This window comes from Eimeria maxima, genomic scaffold (genome assembly GCF_000499605.1).
Source record: "Eimeria maxima Weybridge genomic scaffold, Emw_scaff24, whole genome shotgun sequence".
NCBI classification, from domain to species: Eukaryota; Apicomplexa; class Conoidasida; order Eucoccidiorida; family Eimeriidae; genus Eimeria; species Eimeria maxima.
In genome coordinates, this window is record NW_013563713.1 from 10001 (window position 1) to 28646 (window position 18646).

General features: G+C 50.4%; 4 protein-coding genes across 4 annotated transcripts in view; 2 read left to right on the top strand and 2 right to left on the bottom strand.

Annotated features, from left to right (window-relative positions):
- Positions 1–2141, bottom strand: part of EMWEY_00004440 (hypothetical protein, conserved) — a gene marked incomplete at both ends in the record, with an annotated part of 4380 nt that extends 2239 nt beyond the window's left edge. The window contains one exon of the mRNA XM_013477967.1: positions 1–2141. This exon is cut by the window's left edge and continues 7 nt beyond it. Coding sequence (XP_013333421.1) covers positions 1–2141 — 2141 coding nt within the window.
- Positions 2142–4766: 2625 nt separating this feature from the next.
- Positions 4767–6973, bottom strand: EMWEY_00004450 (hypothetical protein, conserved; the record flags this gene model as incomplete). The annotated part of the gene is made up of 3 exons (XM_013477968.1): positions 4767–5030; positions 5600–6822; positions 6970–6973. 3 exons carry the CDS (start codon positions 6971–6973, stop codon positions 4767–4769), a joined length of 1491 nt encoding a protein of 496 aa, XP_013333422.1.
- A 3304-nt stretch (positions 6974–10277) lies between these two features.
- Positions 10278–12585, top strand: EMWEY_00004460 (Chromosome III, complete sequence, related; the record flags this gene model as incomplete). The annotated part of the gene is made up of 7 exons (XM_013477969.1): positions 10278–10311; positions 10595–10668; positions 10963–11134; positions 11302–11365; positions 11620–11783; positions 12038–12183; positions 12448–12585. The coding sequence occupies 7 exons, from the start codon at positions 10278–10280 to the stop codon at positions 12583–12585; spliced, it is 792 nt and encodes a 263-aa protein (XP_013333423.1).
- Positions 12586–13812: 1227 nt separating this feature from the next.
- On the top strand, positions 13813–18331 carry EMWEY_00004470 (hypothetical protein, conserved; the record flags this gene model as incomplete). The annotated part of the gene is made up of 5 exons (XM_013477970.1): positions 13813–14194; positions 14520–14771; positions 15004–16011; positions 16941–17192; positions 17487–18331. 5 exons carry the CDS (start codon positions 13813–13815, stop codon positions 18329–18331), a joined length of 2739 nt encoding a protein of 912 aa, XP_013333424.1.
- Positions 18332–18646: the final 315 nt, after the last annotated feature.

Consider the following 18646-nt stretch of genomic DNA (forward strand, 5'->3'; position numbering starts at 1 on the left):
AGATCACGTAAGAATATAGGCTTGCTGCTGCTGCTGCTGCTGTTGTTGCTGTTGCTGCTGCTGTTGCTGTTGTTGCTGGCGTCCAAGTAGCTGCTGCACGGGGCACCGCAGCAACTGCAGCAAAGGCAAGAGGAGGTTGCGTCGACCCCCTCATTGCTACTTGTCCCGTTGTTGCCCCTATTGCTGCTGCTGCTGCTGTTGCTGCTGCTGCTGCTGCTGCAGGGAGTGTGCAGCAGGAGTCTGTTTAAGAATGCAGCAACAGCAGCAACTTCGTCACGAGGAATCTTTAGGGCAAAGCCACCAGCAAAACGTAAGGAGACAGCTTGCTCTCCTCGTAGAGGGAATGCTGCTGCTGCTGCTGCTGCAGCAGCAGCAACAGATGCTGCTTCTCTTGATAGTGCTGCTGCTGTCTCTGCTGCTGTTGTCCTTGGTACTAGACTGGCTGGTTTTGTAGGCTGGGCTGCGCTGCTGCTGGTGCTGTTGTTGCTGCTCGCTGCTGCTGCTGCTTTGAGCTGCTGCAGCTGCTGCAGGCGATGCTGCAGTTGCTGCAGTTGCTGCTGCTGCTTCCTGAGGGACTGTAATGTGTGTCCCTTTGCATGCAGCACTTTAGCTATTTTAGGCCCGACACCGAATATAAGCTGCAGCTCCTGCTGCGCTGCTGCTGCTGCTGCATCCTCCTGCAGCAGCAGCGTCCTGCTGCTGCTGCCCTTAGCAGCAATCTCCTTTATTGTCTCCATAACTGCAGCACCAATCCCTGGTAAGAACTTCAGCAGCGGCAGTCTCTCTATTGTTAGTCCTTGTCTAAGTTCAGCAGCAGCAGCAGCAGCAGCAGCAGCAGCAGCAGCAGCAGCAGGTGCTGCTGCTGGTGATGCTGTAGATGTACGTGTCTTTGACGCCGTTGCAGTACGTGTGGTAGACGTGCTGCTGTTGCTGTTGTTGTTGTTGCTGCTGCTGCATGCAGCAGCAACTGCAGCAGCAGCACGACGGAAGCCAGCAGCACGCCAGGTGTCTCCTTGCTGCCTATACACCGCAGCAACTTCTTTTAATTCCCTAACTATTAACTCTGCTAAATCATTACTGCTGCTGCTTGTTGCTTCTGTTGCTGCTGTTGCTTCTGTTGCTGCTGTTGCTGCCGTTGCTGCTGTTGCTGCCGTTGCTGCTGTTGCTGCCGTGGTTACGGACGTGGTTCGCGGTGCTGCTGCTGCTGCTGATGACTCGCCCTGTGCAGCTGCTGCAGCTACCGTACGTCTAACAGCAGTAGTTGCTGCTGCTGCTGCTGCTGCTGCTGCTGCTGCTGCTGGCCCCGGTAGTTCTGCTGCTGCAGGTTTCGCATCTGAGGCAGCAGCAGCAGCAGCAGAAGCAGCAACAGTAGCAGCAGCAGCAGCAGCAGAAGCTGCAACAGTAGCAGCAGCAGCAGCAATATCCTTAACAGGGTTAAGGCTTGCTGCCTGCCTAGCCGGGCCTTCTGAACACTCGCGCACCTTCCGCTGCTGTTGCTGCTGCTGCAGTTGCTGCAGTTGCTGCTGTTGCTGCGCTAGCTGCTGCTGTTGCTGTTGATGCTGCTCCCCCTTCCTTCTTTTTGGAGAATGATAATAACACCAGGCATCCGCGAGTGCTGCTGCTGTTGCTGCTGCTGCTGCTGCTGTTTTTGTTGGTGTTGCTGCTGTTGCTTCTGCGACTGGTGCTGATGTTGCTGCTGTCGTTGCTGCTGCGGCAGTTGCTGTTGCTGCTGCAATATCTGCTTTACTCTCTCCTTTTTGCTCGACTGTTGGAGAAGTAAATGCTTCTGCATTTCTCTGTTGCGTTTGCTGCTGCGTTTGCTGCTGCTGCTGCTGCTGCTGCTGTTTCTGAGCAGCAGCAGCAGCAGCAGCAGCAGCAGCAGCAAGGGCTTTAAGGGGTTGTGGTGTATTGGGCCGCAGCACAGACCCCACAGTTAGACTAACACCCACCAACTCTGGCTCGTCATCATCAGAGCTGCTGCTTGCTGCTGGTGCTGCTGCTGCTGCTGTTGCTCTTGCTGCTGTTGCTGCTGTTGCTGTTGCTATCGCTGCATCTGCTGCCGCTGCTACTGCTTCATCTGCCCCTCCTCCTGCAGCTGACGTTGTGCTGCTGCAGTTCCTGCTCCTCCGGGGACCGTCCATGCTGCTCTTGGGGGCCCACAAGGGCCCCCCAGTCCGTCAAGTGGTCCATTGGGGGCCCCCCTGATTTAGGGGGGCCCTTATTAACAGAGCACTGATGATTTAATCTTTTTATTATAATTTATTTATTTAATTTAAAAGAAAAAAAGATCTTTTATAGGACAGTGCAGATCTAGGGGGGCCCCAATCCAATAGTACCCTTTCTTGCCGGTCTGGGGGCCCCTGAGCAGCACGGGGAGGCCTGCCTACGGAAAAGGGAGGGGCCCCCTTATACTTTCCTTTTATAGGGATTTATTTTATTTTATTTTATCCTTTTACCTAAAAGTATTTTTTTTTAATAAGATTCATCTAATACAACTAAATAATATCCCAGGGGGGCCCCTTCATTAGCTTAGGTGACCCTACTCGCCCTGTAGGGGGCCCCTGCAGAGGGCCCCCCTGACAGGGGACCCCTTAGAGGGGCCCCTGCTGGCAGGGGCTCTCCCTGTGACCCCAAGGAGTATTCCCCCAGTGGTCACCCCTAAGGGCCCCTGTGGCGTCTAAGGGACCCTACAGCCCCCTCGTAAGAAGGGGCCCCCGAGGGCCCCTTCTTACGAGGTAAGGAGGGGCACATAAGAGATAGGAAAGGGCCCCTGGGGGGGCCTCAAGTGTTAAGGGAAGCGGAAGCAGTTTTTCTTAAGGCAACTGCACTGTACAGGCAGGGGCCCCCCTCCTGACGTGTTGACTGTCTTGCAAAGGGGGGCCCCTAGGCCTCTCTATGCAGACAAAAGCAGCAGCAACAATAATAACAGGCAAGACCAGCAGCAACAACAACAAAAAGCAGCAGCAGCAAGGGCAAGAAACAGCAGCCGCAGCAGCAGCAGCAAGGGCAAGAAGCAGCAACAGCACCAGCAGCACCAGCAAAAACTGCAGCAGCAGCAAAAAGCAGCTGAGAACAGAAGCGTCCATAGCAGCAGCTGAACCCTAGCAGCAGCAATAACAGCAGAAAAGCAACTACAGCAGCAGCAGCAGCAGCAGCAGTAGCTGTACCAACAATAACGGCAGTATAGCAACAGACAAGCAACAGCAACAGCAGCAGAAAGGATTAGTACAGCAGCACAGCAACAGAGGCACCACAGCAGCAGCAACAGCAACAGCAGCAGCAGCAGCAGCAGCACAAATGATTAGTACCCGCATTGTTAAGTTAGGGTGTATATACACCTCGTGCTGCGCTGCTGTGCTATGACAGCAAAACGCATGCAAGCAGCAGCAAACACAGATCTTAAACAACTAGGCAGCAGCAGCAGAAGCAGCAAATCTATATCTGCCTGCTGCTGCGCCTAAGAGAGAAGCAGCAGCAGCTGCTGTTGCTGTTGCTGCTATCGCTGTGGTTGAAGGAGCAGCAGCAGCAGGTGCTGCTGCTGTTGCTGCTGCTGTTGTAGGTTATCTGACTGACTACAGCAGCAGCTGCTGCAGCAACAGCAGCAACCTCAGCATTTGCTTCTGACTTGCTGCAGCCGCTGCAGCTATTGCTGCTGCTCCTGCGGCCCCGTTCAGCAGCAGGGGCAGCTGTCGCTGCTGCTGCTGCTGCTGCTGCTGTCGGGGTCCCCGGGGGCCCCCGTATCTTGTGAGTTAAGTGTATAGAATGCATTTGCTGCAGCAAGGACGAGTTTGTTGCATTGCTGCTGCATGGCCATTCTTACAGCGGAGGAGGGGCCCCCCTGGGGGCCCCCTAGGGGCCCCCCATGGGGGCCATCTGGGGGCCCCTGTTGTGTTGCATTAAGGTTATTAAGAAGGGTATTGTAGTACTGTTTGCTGCTCCATAGCCATAAAGATGTGCTGCAGTACCCTGTTAGGGCCCCCAAGGAGAACCACCTTAGGGCCATTGGTGCAGGTATGCGGGCCCCCGGGGGCCCCTTAGCAACAAAGAGAGTACGGAGATGGGGTAGGGGTTAGGGGCCCCCTTCCTGCTATGTCTGGGGGGGCCCCTTGGAGGAGGAGGAGAGGGTAATGGGGGCCCCCCTAAAGGTATACAGGTATAAAAAGGTATTAAAAGGAATAAAATAATAAAATAATTAAATAAAAAATAAAAAAAGAAGAAAAAAAGGAAAAAAAGACAGGGAGAAAGACACCTGCAGCAGCAAGATAGAATAAGGGGGCCCCCCCAACAGCAGCAGCAGCAGCAGCAGAAGCAGCAGCAGAAGCAGCAGCAACAGCAGCAAGAGAGAAAGGAGATAAGGAAATAAAAGTTATATTAATTGTTAATTAAAAAGAAAAGGAGACAATTTATTTAATTATTGTCTCCTCTTGCTGCAGCAAATGCAGCAAAATAACACTAGGGGGGCCCCCTCTATTTAGAGGGGCCCCCCTAATAACCTTTATGCGGATAATAAATAAATTATTAATTAATTAATTAATTTATTTATTTATTTTATTTATTTAATTAATTTAATTTATTTATTTAATTTATTTATTTAATTTATTTATTAAGGAGACACACATAGTATCAATCAGCAACAGCAACAGCAGCAGCAGCAGCAGCAGCAGCAGCAGCAGCAGCAGCAAAAAAAGTATTTGTTGTTGTTGCTGCTGCTGCTGCTATTGCTGCTACTATCGCTGCGACAGTTGGTGTTGTTGCTTGTGCTGCTGCTACAGTTGTGTTGTTGCTGCTGCTGCTGCTGTTGGTGCTGCTTCTGCTTCTGCTGCTGCTGCTGCTGCTGCTGCTGCTGCTGCTGCTGCTGCTTCTTTTAGCTTATCTACAAGTGCTGCTGCCTCGTGTGGCTTTGGTGATGCCTGCAGCAGCAAAGAGCGCAGTATTCCTACAGTTTGCTGCTGCTGCTGCAGCTGTGCTGATTCTGCTGCTGCTGCTGCTGCTGCTTCTTGCCAGTCCCGTGTCAGTGCAGCACGCTGCGCCTGAACCAACAGCAGCAAACGCAGCAACAGCAGCAAACGCAGCAACAGCAGCAAACGCAGCAACAACAGCAGCAGCAACAATAAAAGATAAATAAACAAAATAAAACAAAAAGGACACAAAAAAAAAGAGACAAAAAAAAGGAGAAAAAAAAAGGAGACAAAAAAGGGAGAGAAAAAAAGGAGAGAAAAAAAGGAGAGAAAAAAGGAGACAATAAAAAAGGAGACAATAAAAAAGGAGACAAAAAAGGAGACAAAAAAGGAGACAAAAAAGGGAGAGGAAAAAAAGGAGACAAAAAAAAGGAGACAAAAAGAAAGGAGACAAAAAGAAAGGAGAGAAAAAAGGAGACAATAAAAAAGGAGACAATAAAAAAGGAGAGAACAAAGGAGAGAAAAGAAAGGAGACAAAAAAGGAGACAAAAAAGGAGACAAAAAAGGAGAAAATAAAAAAGGAGACAAAAAAAGAAGAGAATAACCTGATTGTTATTATTTTGTTGATGAATTCTTTTTGTCTCTTCCTCGATGACACGAACAGCAGCAGCACACACAGGACGCCCGTATACTACACGCACTCTCCTTCCCTTGCTGCTGCTGCTGCTGCTGCTGCTGCTGTTGCTGCTGCTGCTGCTGCTGCTGTTGCTGGTGGTGGTGGTGGTGGTGCTGCTGCTGCTGCCATCAACTTGAATCATCTCTCCTGTTGCGTCTGTTTGTACATCCTTATTTCCTTGTGCAGCAGGATCCTGCTGCTGCTGCTGCTGCACTTGCTGCTGCTGTTGCTGCTGTTGCTGCTGTTGTTGCTGTTTTTCTTGTTGCTGTTTATGTATAACATCAGCACAATATTGATTAGCAGCAAGATCTGCTAGTACCCTTTTCTTAATAGATAGGGGCCCCCTCCATGTATACCCATGAGGAAGGGCCCAGCAGCATAGGTGCAGCAGCAGCAGATCTGAGCAGCAAGATAGATCATCTGCTGCTTCTGCTAGCCGCTGCAGCAGCACATCCCTTAATGGTAGCTGCCTATACACCCTACCCCCTATAATTGAATATATACGTTGCTGCTGCTGCTGCAGCAAACCATGAATAGACTGTCTCCTCTCTATTAGTCCTATAACAAATATACCTTTTATACGGTAATAATTACATCTTGCTGCTAGTGCTGCTGCTGCTGCTGCTGTCTGTTCTCCTTCTTCTCCTTGTTGCTGCTGCTCCTGCTGCTGTTGTTGCTCTTGTTGCTCTTGTTGTTGTCCTCTATCTTGTTCTTTCTTCTCCTGCTTCTCCTGCATCTCCTGCTTCTCCTGCTGCTTCTCCTGCTGCTGCTGCTGCTGCTGCTGCTGCTGCTGCTGCTGCTGCTGCTGCTGCTGCTGCTGCTGGGGTAAGGAAGGAGCATTCTTATGTATTAGATGTAGATTATTATGTATAACAATAAAGGAGACACCTGTCTCCTTTTCTTCATCAATTATTTCCCCTAGCTTTTTCCTCTCATTAATAAGTAAATGTTGACGATATAAATAAGATTGTGCTGCTGCTGCTGCTGCTGCTGCTGCTGCTGCTGATCCTGATCCTGCTGATCCTGATCCTGATTGGATCTGTCCTCCTGCTGCACCTTCTTGTCCTGATTGTAATGATTGTCCTGTTGCTGCTGCTGCTGCTGCTGCTGCTGCTGCTGCTGTTGCTGTTGCTGTTGCTGCTGTTGTTGTTGCAGATGTATGTATAATATGATGTGATGAATCAGCTGCTGCTGCAGCAGCAGCATTAGCAGCAGCAGCAGCAGCAGCAGCACATTGTGCTCTTACCTCTGCATAAAAAGGAGATAAAGAAAAATAATCAAGAGCAGCAGCAGCAGAATCAAGGGGACGATTCATAAGAAAAGACCAATCAATAAAACTACGTAAACTGTCTCTTCTTATTTCTGTCTCCTTATATGCTGGCCAATCATTTATACTCATCTTCCTGCTGCTGCTCCTCCTCCTGCTGCTGCTGCTGCTGCTGCTGATGCTGCTGATGCTGGTGGTGGTGCTGGTTATGTGGTGGTCGTGGGGGGGGAGGTGCTGCTGCTGTTCTTGTCCTGCTGCTGCTGCTGCTGCTGCAGATGCTGCGCCAATGACGTTCCTGCTGGTGGTGAGGCAACACAGATGCTGCTATTGCTGCTGCTGCTGCTGCTACTGTTGCTGTTGTTGTTGCTGCTGCTGCTGCTGCTGCTGCTGCTGCTGCTCTTCCTTTAGCAGGTGAGATTACCGTTGCTGCGGCTCCTGCTGCTGCTGCTGCTGCTGCTGCTGCTGCTGCTGCTGCTGCTGCTGCTCCTTAGAGCGGGTGGCGCTGCTAGTAAATGCAAAGACAATTCTTCAGCTGCTCTTTAAACAAATACAAGAAGCAACTCTACGCCTGCTGCTGCTGCTGCTGCTGCTGCTGCTGTTGCTGCTGCTGCTGCATGAGTATGGCGGGAGCAAGCAGCAGCACTTGTGGTGTCCAACCTCTATCTAAATCCTTTCTATGCATCAATACAAATAAAAATGTTTAATAAAAAATATCTCTTTGCTGCTGCTGCTGCTGCAATTGTTGCTGCAACTCCTGCTGTTGCTGCTGCTGCTGCTGCTGTCGGTAGGTCGGGGGACAGTTTCGAGGTTCTAGGGTTTAGGGTTTAGGGTTTAGGGTTAAGGGTTTAGGGTTTAGGGTTTAGGGTTTACAATAAATGGTAAAGATGCATGCATTATTTGTGGTATTCTCTGCAGCAACAAATATGAGGGTTTCTTTGGGGGGCCCCCCGGGGGGCCCCTCGAGCAGCACTGCAGCAGCAGCACAGCAGCAGCAGCAGCAGCAGCAGCAGCAGCAGCAGCAGCAGCAACAGAGCCTTCTTTTTTATAAGCTTAATAGAAGACACAAAAGGGTTTATTTATGCTTCTAAGATTTCAATACATTTGTGTATTTATCACCTACTGCTTGTGCTGCTGCTGCTGCTGCTGTTGCTGCTGCTGCTGCTGCTGCTGCTGCTGCTGCTGCTGCAGCATTAGCAGCAAATCGACCTGAGGGGTTTCTTAGCCTGCTGCTGCAAGAGTGACAAGAATTTGTTTATGGCAGCAGCAGCAGAAGCAACAGCAGCAACAGCAGCAAAATAAGGCCTTCTGCTGCAGCTAAAGGAAGAAGACACAACCTCTGCCTCAATAGCAGCAACACCATTAACAGCAGCAGCAGCAGCAGCAGCAGCAGCAGCAAATACATCTGCAGCAGCTGCAGTATTACCAACAGCAGCACTAACAGCATTAACAGAAGAAGGACCAGCAGCAGCAGCAATATCACTAGCAGCAGCAATAACTGCAGCAGGAATATCCCAGTAACACCAGCAGCACCAACAACAGCAGCAGCAGCAACAGCAGCAACAGCAGCAACAGCAGCAGCAGCAGCAGCAAGATGTGGGAGCCTTATTCAGGTGTACCTCGTGCTGCACTATCTGCTGCTTGCTTCTTACGTCCCCCTGGATACTATAAGAGGGCCTCCTTAAGGGAGACACCCCACAGATCAGGTGCAGCAGCAGCAGCAGCAGCAGCAGCAGCAGCAGGATCTCTTGTTAAGGCAGCAATTAGAAGAAGACTTAAAGCTGCTAGATACAATCTACTACCACCACCAAGGTCTGCTGCTGCTGCTGCTGCTGCTGCTGCTGCTGCTGCAGTTGCTGCCGTTGCTGCTGGAATTGCTGGTGGTGCTGCTGGTTCTGCTGCTGGTGCTGCTGCAGAAGCATCAGATGCTGCTGCAGCAACAACAGCAGCAGCAACAGCAGCAACAGCAGCAACAGTATGAAGAAATATATTATATATATGTGTGTATATATTTATGCAGGTCAATACCTGTTGCTGCTCCTGCTGCTGGTCCTAAGCTGCTGCAGGACGTCCGTGGTGTACCTACAGTGTCTGCTGCTGCGCTGCAGCAGCGGCTAGCATTTTTATTATCAATTAAGGCGCAGCAGCAGCAGCAATTCGCTAAATTAAGGGAAGGATTAACTCCTTACCAGGCGGAACTATTTATGTGGAATAGACAGGTATACTGCTGCTGCTGCTGCTGTTGCTGCTGCTGCTGCTGCTGTTGCTGCTGCTGCTGTTGCTGCTGATGATGGCGGTGGTGCTGCTGCTGCTGTTGGTGCTTCTCTTGCTGTTCCTGCTGCTGCTGCTGCTGCTGCTGCTGAAGGATTAACTCCTTACCAGGCTGAATTATTTATGTAGAATAGACAGCTATAATGCTGCTGCTGCTGCTGCGTATTACGTGTATGTATATGTATATGTATACGTATACGTATACAAAAATATATGTATATGTATATGTATATGTATATGTATATGTATATGTATATGTATATGTATATGTATATGTATATATATACGTATATGTATATGTATATGTATATGTATATGTATATGTATATGTATATGTATACAAAGTTAGTAGAAGTTCGTCGTATATACCGTACATATGTGTATATGTATATACGTATACATATAAATATGTATATATGTATATATGTATATATGTATATATGTATATGTATATGTATATGTATACAAAGTTAGTAGAAGTTCGTCGTATATACCGTACATATGTGTATATGTATATACGTATACATATATATATGTATATATGTATATATGTATATATGTATATATGTATATATGTATATATGTATATATGTATATAGTTAGTAGAAGTTCGTCGTATATACCGTACATATGTGTATATGTATATACGTATACATATATATATGTATATATGTATATGTATATGTATATATATATGTATATGTATATGTATATGTATATGTATACAAAGTTAGTAGAAGTTCGTCGTATATACCGTGCTCAATATTTACAAAGATTAAGGGAAGTAACAAAAGAAGAACAACATAAACATTACTTACTTATGCAACAAACGCATGCAGGTATAATTTATTTGCTGCTTCTGCTGCTCCTGCTGCTGCTGCTTGTGCTGCTGCTTGTGGTGGTGGCGGTGGTGGTGGTGGTGCTGCTGCTGCTGCTGCTGCTGCTGCTGTTGGTGGTGATAGAGGAGGAGGAGGATGTGCTGCTGCTGTTGTAGCTCATGCTGCTGCTGCTGCTTCTGCTGTTCTATTGCTGCACTTGCTTCTCCTGCTGATGCTGCTGCTTGTACTCCTGCTGCTGCTGCTGCTGCTGCTGCTGCTGTGCTGCAGACAAGAAGATTAGGCGCGAGGAGGCGCTGCAGCGGCTGCTAGATGCAACAAAGACAAGGGCAATGATGCATGATAGGCAGCAGATAGACCGCAAAGGTACAACACTTGCTGCTGCTGCTGCTGCTGCTGCTGCTAATGTGTTGCTGCCTGCTTGCTGCTGCTGGCATTTAAGATACTTCTGCTGCTGTATGGCTGCTGCAGCAGCTGCAGCAGCCATACAGCAGCAGCAGCCATTTATTTAGGACAATACGCACTTGTACGGTGCTCCGTGTCTTCATATCCCTGTGCTGCTTTCTCCCTGCTGCTGCTGCTGCTGCTGCTAATGCTAATGCTGCTATTGTTGCTTGTGCTGCTGCTGCTGCTGCTGCTGCTGCTGCAGTGACGCAGGCAGTCCAGCTAGGACGTGTGTCTCGTAAGAAGACCGCTAATCTCTTATGGCTACACAAACTACAGGTATTTGCTGCTGATATGCTGCTGCTGCTGCTGCTGCAGCTGCTGCTGTTGTTGTTGTTGCAACAGCAGCATTTGCTGCAGCAGCAGCTGCTGCTGCTGCAGCGGCTTCTAGTGCGGTTACTGCTGCTGCAGTAGCTGCAATGCCAGATATGCCACACCGGGGATATCACGTCCTCCTGCAGCAGTAGCAGCAACAGCAGCAGCAACAGCAGCAGCAACAGCAGCAGCAACAGCAACAGCAACAGCAACAGCTGTAGCAGTCCCTTCCTTGAATTGTTTGCTGCTGTGCTGCAGTCTGCTGCTCACTATCAGCAAGCAGAGAAGGAGGCCCTTGATGAGGAAGGGGGGCCCGCACCTGCAGATACACCCGAAGAGCAGCAGCGTGCTGCAGCAGCAGCACAGAAAAAGGCCCTTAAATCTATAGAAGAAAGAAATGTATCCGCTACCCAAATACTACAGCATCTAGGTACCTTCTGCTGCTGCTGCTGCTGCTGCTGTTGCTGTTGCTGTTCCTGTTGCTGCTGCTGTTTCGTGGTCCTGGCTTGCTACTTTTATTGCTCTTGCTACTGCTGCACAAGCTGCTGCTGCTGCTACTGCAGCGTATGTTGCTGCTGCTGTTTGCATGCACTGCAGGTTTCTGCAAGGAGGAGCGCAAAGCCCCAAACAAGAAGATAACAGGCACAGACGATGTATTCAGGTATAGCAGCAGTAACACACAAGAGGGGCCTCCTTGGGGGCCCCCTAGGGGCCCCCCTAAGACCTTGGAGGCCCCCAGTTGTTGTGCGTATGGAATGTTTGTTTTGGGGCTTTGCTTAGGGATAGGCAATGCATGCATGCAAGGCTGCATGCAAAGATGCATGCATGCAAAGATGCATGAATGGAAAGATGCATGCATGCAAAGGTGCATGCATGCAAAGATGCATGCAGATGATTGTATGTTTTGTGCTGCAGACAAGTATTAGAGGAATCCTTCGCGTTGCTGCCTGAGGATGGGCCCCCAAGGGTGAATGCAGCAGCAGCAGCAGGAAGCAAATATGGTGCTGCTGCTGCTGCCATAGGGAGGAAGAGGTTGTCAGAGAAGGAAAGGGCAAGACTGCAATATGCTGCCTTCACAGGTAAACACAGCTGCTGCTGCTGCTCTTGCTGCTGCTGCTGCTGCTGCTGCTGCTGCTTGCGTGCCTGCAGCATGTAGACCGATTGGTTGCCTGCTTGTATTGCTTGTTGCTGTTGTAGCCAGCTATGACTAGCTGCTGTGACTAGCTCCTCTAGCTAGCTGCTGCTGCAACTAGCTAGCTAGCTAGCCAGCAAGCCAGCTAGCTAGCTAGCTAGCTATATAAATGTATATATGTGTATATATGTATATATACAGATGAGGAGAAGTTAAGTTTAATAGATGAGAAGATAAAGAATATAACAAAAGAAATAGATAAACAAACACAAATAAGAGGAATACCCAAAGATTTACTTCTTATACAGCTTAGAGATCATCTTGAGGCTGCTAAACAAGCTTATCTCGTAAACCCTAAACCCTAAACCCTAAACCCTAAATCCTAAACCCTAAACCCTAATTATCATTATAATCATAAAAAATATAAACCCTAATAATCATAAATAGCTCAGGAATCATAACATCATAAGAATCATATGCCCTAGGGATCATAAACTATACCAACACTAAACCCTAATAACCCTAGGAACCCTAAACCCTAAACCCTAAACCCTAAACCCTGCTGCATAGGGGTGATTTTTATTTATGTGTTGTTTGTTTCTTGTCTATAGGAAGGGAAGTATATAGAGGAGACAGAAAAGAGAATGCAGCAGCAGCAAGAGCAGGAGAAGCAGCAGCAACAGAAGGAACAGCAGAAACTCCAGCAGCAGGAGCAGCAGCAGGAGGGCACAGGGGACAGCAAGGAATGATGATAGGCTCCGCTACCCTTGGACCTATCAACATTAAACCCATTAGTATAGATGGGGGGCCCTATGATGGGGGGCCCCTAAAATGGGGCCCACATAATCGGGGGGGCCCCGACTAGGGAGGAGGCTGCTTGTGTCTCCAATTATTGTTGTAGCTGCTGCTTGCATGCAACATTTTATTTGTTTTATTTCCCTTCCCTTCCTTAACAAAGCCCCAAGACCTTAAAAGGCCCCATGGGTCTTTTAAGTGGGGGGCCCTGTTATGTTAGGGGGGCCCTTGTTCTGCTCGGGGGGCCCTCTAATTTTAGGGGGGCCCCTGTTGGGGTGGGGGCCCGCATTGCTTGCCAACTGCCCTGGAATTTGAAGGAATTATACAGTTTGACCTTAGTTTCAATAAGGTCCAGCGGCTGCTGCTGCTGCAGTACCAGCAGCAGCAGCTGCTGCTGTTGGTGGCCTTGTGCTCGCTTGAGGCGTGCGGGCGGGGCTGCTGTTGTTGTTGCTGCTGCTGTTACTGATGCAGTTATGTTTTCTTTTTAAATAGTAAATAAATATATTTATTTAATTTTAATTATATTTTATTATAATAAAAAGGGGTAATAAACCCCTAAAGGAAGAGTAAAGAACGAGACACACCGCCATCAGCAAGACACTCGAAGTGACCCTACAGCAGCAGCAACAGCAGCAGCAGCAGCGGAAGCCGCGGCAGCAGCATAGTTGTTTTGCTGTTTATTGTTTGCAATGCTTACAAGAAAATTCCAGATAAACAGCAGCAATACAAGCCTTGGCAGCTTAGCTAAGGTTTAGGGTTTTGTGTTTAGGGTTTAGTGTTTAGGGTTTAGGGTTTAGGGTTGGAAGCCATGTTATCTGAGAGACCCCGACATTCTAAGCCTAACTGCTGGGCCCAGGGGCCCCTGGCGTGTGGGCCCCTACGAGGCCCCTAGGTAGCAATGATTAGACTGGGGGGCCCCCACTTAGCTCATTAATGTTTAGGGTTTAGGGTTTAGGGTTTAGAGTGTTGCCCTCTGGGGCCACCCTATTGAAGAGGGTCGGGGGATACCCGACGAAAAAATAACTCAACAGTAGCAGGAGCAAGTGTTGCTGCAGCAAGCGCTGCTGCTGTTGCTGCTGCAGCAGCAGCAACAAGCCATTTACGGACGGCAGCACGGAGCAACATTTGCAGCGCTCTGAGGGGCCCCCCTTCATTTTTTTTTAAACCCCTTTTTAAGCCCCATGCCGTTCTTTAGGGGGCCCCTTGGGGGGGGCAGGAAGAAGTCTGCTGCTGCTCCTGCTGATGCTGCTGCTGATGCTCCTGCGGAGGAGAATGTTGCTGCTACCAAGGGTAACGACAAGAAGAAGAAGAAGCAGCAGAAGCAGAAGGAAAATGCAGGAGCAGAGGATGCGCAGCAAGAGCAGCAGCAGCAAGAGCAGCAGCAGCAGCAGCAAGAAGAGCAGCAGCAACCGAACGGCGAGCAGCAACAGCAGCACCTAACAGCACCTGAAGAAACCCGTGACGAAAGCTGGCCTTCGCCCCAACAGCAGCAGCAGCAACAGCAACAGGAGCAGCAGCAGCAGCAAGAGCCATACCAAAAGCAGCAGACAACAGACAAAGGCGGTGAGCTCAGGTAGTTATTACAAATTGGTGGCTAGCTGTCGCAACTGCTGCAGCAACTGCTGCAGCAACTGCTGCTGCTGCTGCAAAAAGCCTGCTGTTGCTGCCCTTGCTGCAGTCCCTGCTGTTTGCGGTGCTTCTGCAGTTCGTGCTAGTACTGCCGCTGCTTCAGTACCTGCTCCTGCTTCCGTACATGTTGCTTCTGGTGCTGCTGCTGCTGCTGCTGCTGCTGCTGCTGCTGCTGCTGCTATTGGGCCCTTTCTGTTTAAGGAAGGGGCATCCGGCTACTGCCTGTTGCTGTATGCGTATTGCTGCTGCTGGTGTACAGGCCATTCCGTCTCCATTGCTGCCGAAGCAGTTGTACAACAAGCAGGAGCAGCAGCAGCAACAGACTCAGCAGCAGCATCAGACGGAGGTTCAGCAGCAGCGGGAGATGGAGCGGCAGCAGCAGGAGCAGCAGCAGCAGCAGATGGCTCCCGTTCTGCCCAATTGTGGCGGGGTCTTAGTGATTTACCTCCTTACCTTCAATACAATTCAAGAGGATCCTTTAGAGGACTCCCTTCACAGCAGCAGCAAACGTGTAAACCCTAAACCCTAAACCCTAAACCCTAAACCCTAAACACTTGACCGTAAGGATAGGCAGTTATTTTACTAGCACTAGCAGCGCTGCTAACTGTATAACAACAACTGCTGATGATGCCGTGTGCAGCAGCAGCAGCAACAGCAGCAGCAGCAGTCGGATCTGCACTTCCACCACCATCACGACCGCGAACTGGTGTTTGTGTGCGTGTGCTGCTGCTGCTGCTGCTTAGCGGGGAGTTCTTCTTCTGGAGAGGAAGGTGGTGTCGTTGCTGGGGGCCCCCTTGCTGAGGCGCTGCAGCAACGTGGTTGTGCTGTAGGTGTCCGTGTAAGACCTGAGTCATTAGAGGAGGTACAGTTGGGTTCCCCGTGTTGTTTACAGGTGGGTCCCCCATGGGGGGGCCCACCTGGGGGCCCCCCTCCTGGCCCTCAGGGGGGCCCCCAAGGGGGCCCCCCACGTGAGGTTCAGGTGCAGGGGCCCCGTAGTCAAGTCCATCGTTTTTCTTTTGATTATGTATTTAATCAGAGGGCATCACAAGAAGAAGTATTTGCTGTTGCTTGTCGTCCTCTTATTGCCTCTGCATTAAAGGGTATATCTGGTGCTGTATTAGTATATGGGCAAACAGGTGCAGGAAAAACTTATACCATGATGGGGCCCCCGGATGGAACTTGGGGTGGAGGGGGGGCCTCTTGGGGGGGCCCTAATGGAGGGGGGAACCGAGGTGCACATAGACGCTCCCAAACACGCAATCAGCAATACGGCAGCAGCAGCAGCAGCAGTACTAGTGGTAGACGCTCCTACCCGTCAGGTGGACGAGGGCCCCTTGATGAGAATAGAGGGGGTAGCAGCAGCTATAGATGGGGGCAAGCAGAGCAGCAGTCGGCGTGGGCAGATGCTATGAAGGGGGCCCCCTGGGCATATGAGGGTGGTGCGGGGCCCCCGCAGGACGAGGGGGGCCCGCCAGAAGGGGAGGGGGGCCCCCCTCTATCTGTAGGAGACACAGAAGGGGACGATGGGGTACTACAAAGACATTCCCTACAAATGACAGATCTAAGGGGATTAATGCCGAGGGCATTAGAGGAACTTTTTAAAGCTATTGAGGCTAGGGGGGCCCCCCAGGGGGCCCCCCAAACACCTGAAGATCAAAAGGGTACTTCTAGTACTGGTGTCTTCCCTCCTGGTGGGGGCCCCCCCGGCGCCTTCCCTGCTGACGGGGGCCCCCCAGGTTCCTTCCCTCCTGGTGGGGGGCCCCAAGGAGGTGTAGAGGTCCATTTAACAGCAACGTTAGTAGAGATATATAATGAGAGGATAAGGGACCTACTAAACCCTTCTAGGGGCCCCCTAACTGTAAGGGAGGCCCCTAATGGTCATACTATTGTTAGTGATGCAACAGAGGCCCCTCTAACGAGCTATCAACAAGCTATGCAGGTTAGATCCTTTGGTGTCTCCTTTTCTCTCCTTTTGTCTCCTTTTCTCTCCTTTTATCTCCTTTTGTCTCCTTTTATCTCCTTTTGTCTCCTTTTGGTTATATCCTTCCTCCTCCGGTCTCCTTCTGTCTTCTTGTGTTTCCTTTTGCTTTCTTTTGTCTCTTTTGCATAATTGCCTCTATAACAACTTTTACTGCTGCCGCCTTTTTGCTGCGTCAAGACTTTCATTCTCCTGCTGCTGTTGTTGCTGCTGCTGCTACTACTACTGCTGCTGTTGCTGCTGCTGCTACAACTGCTAGTACTGCAGTTGCTGATTTTGCTGTTGTTGCTGCTCTTCATCGGTCACTACTACCTGCTCTCTCCTTGATATTTATGCTCCTTCTGTTCCTCCTTCCCTTGCTCCTGCTTCTATTCCTTTTGCTGTTGCTGTTTCTGTTGCTGTTGTTGTTGCTGTTGCTGCTGTTGCTGCTGTTGCAGTTACTATGGTATGGTTTACAGAGTCGTGCATGCGGTCTAACAGCAGAGAATGCTGTCTCCTCTCGTAGTCATGCATTTTTATCAATAACATTAAATCAACGAAGTCGTCAAGAAGGGAAGACAATTATATCTACACTTAATTTCTTTGATCTAGCAGGAAGCGAGAGAGGAGACACTACTAAAGGAGATACATGCATGCAAGAGACACATAGTATTAATAGATCTCTTCTTGCATTAGGTAATGTTATTAATGCACTTACTGCAGGGCCCCCAAGATGTCCTAGTAGTCAAGCAGGGGCCAACGTAAGACCATCAGCACCAACAGCAGCACCAGGAACTGCAGCAGGACGAGGTAGCATACAAGCAGGGCCTCCTGGCAGAAGAGGTAGTATGACACCCCAACCAGTTGGGGGGCCCCCAGGAGTTGGCCCACCTGGGCGGCGTCAATCGGGTGGGGCCCCTGGGGCACCAGGAGCTCCAGGAGCCCCTGGAGCCCCAGGGGGCCCCGGAGGCCCTGGTGGGCCCAGGAGAAGACACGTACCTTATAGGGAGAGCAAGTTAACACGATTATTAGGACATTCATTAGGGGGTAATGGATTAGCTGTGTTAATAATATGTTGTAGCCCTAAGAGCGATAATAGACAGGAGACAGTTGCTTCTCTTAGGTTTGGCTTACGGGCACTACAATTAATAAATAAACCTGCAGTAAAGGAGACAGTCTCTGCTTCTTCCTTAAAGGAACAACTTATAGAGACACAACAAACATTAAGAATGTATGAGGCTTGTCTACGATCTCTTAGGGTTGCTGTAGGGCAGCAGCAGCAAGCTATTGGTCTGCTGCAGCAATTTATACCCTCGGGGGCCCCCGTCTCACAGCAGCAGCTCAATCTTCTTAGACGAGCAGCAGCAGCAGCAAAAGAGGCTATCCTTGCTGATGCAGCAGCACATCTGTCAGGGGGCCCCTATGCCCTTTCACAGCAGCAGCAGCTTAGTTGTGGGGGCCCCACAATCAGGTCAGCATCGCAGACACCGTCTTCATCCTCAGCAGCAGCAACAGCAGCAGCAGCTGCTGCTGCAGATGACAGAAGACGAACACAATCCTGTCCCCCTAGCAGCAAAACAATCAATGCAGCAGAATATAGGGGACCACGCAGCAGCAGTACTAACCCTCGTGCACCACCTTCTTTCACCAGTACCACTGCAGCAGCACGTGCAGGCAACAGACCGGGGCCCCCGGGGGGCCCAAGGGCCCCGCGTCCCTCCCAAGCTGCTGCAGCACAAGCTAGAGGAGCTGCTGCTGTTGCTGCTGCGCAAAGGAGAAAGGCAGCGGAAATGGAGAGACAGCGCAACATTGAAGCAGCAAGAAGAGCAGCAGCAGCAAGACAGGCCCTTCGGGCAACCAACATGCAGCGAAATCAAGCAGCAGCCGGAGCAGCAGCAGGAGCGGCAGCAGGAGCTGCCGTAGGAGCAGCAGTAGGAGCAGCAGCAGCAGCAAAGCCCGAAGAACCTGCGGCGCCAGCACCAGAGCCAACCTCTGAAGCAGCAGCTGCTGCAGCAGCAGGAGAGGGGGACACCTCGCAAAAAGGCAGCCCCCCAGAAGGCGAGGAGACGTCTGTCAATTGGCTGCCCCAAGCAAAAGAGGCAGGGGGAGGTTAAGGGGCCCCCCACAGTTAAGGGGGGCCCCCGACAACAACATCAGCTCGGGGGGGACCCCACAGTTAAGCGGGGCCCCCTACAGTTAATGGGGGCCCCCAACAACAATCCCATTTAACGGGGGCCCCACTGCCTGTCGAGGGGGTACCCCACAGTTATGCTCTCTTTTTAATTACTGTCTCTCTTTTCGTCTCGATTGCTGTCTACTCCTTTTGCTGTCTCCTTCTGGTCTCTAAGCATGAAAGGTAGATAGCTGCCTCGTTTCTGTCGGCTTTTAGCTACGGGGCCCCTGAGGGAGCCTTGGGGGTCCGCTAATGA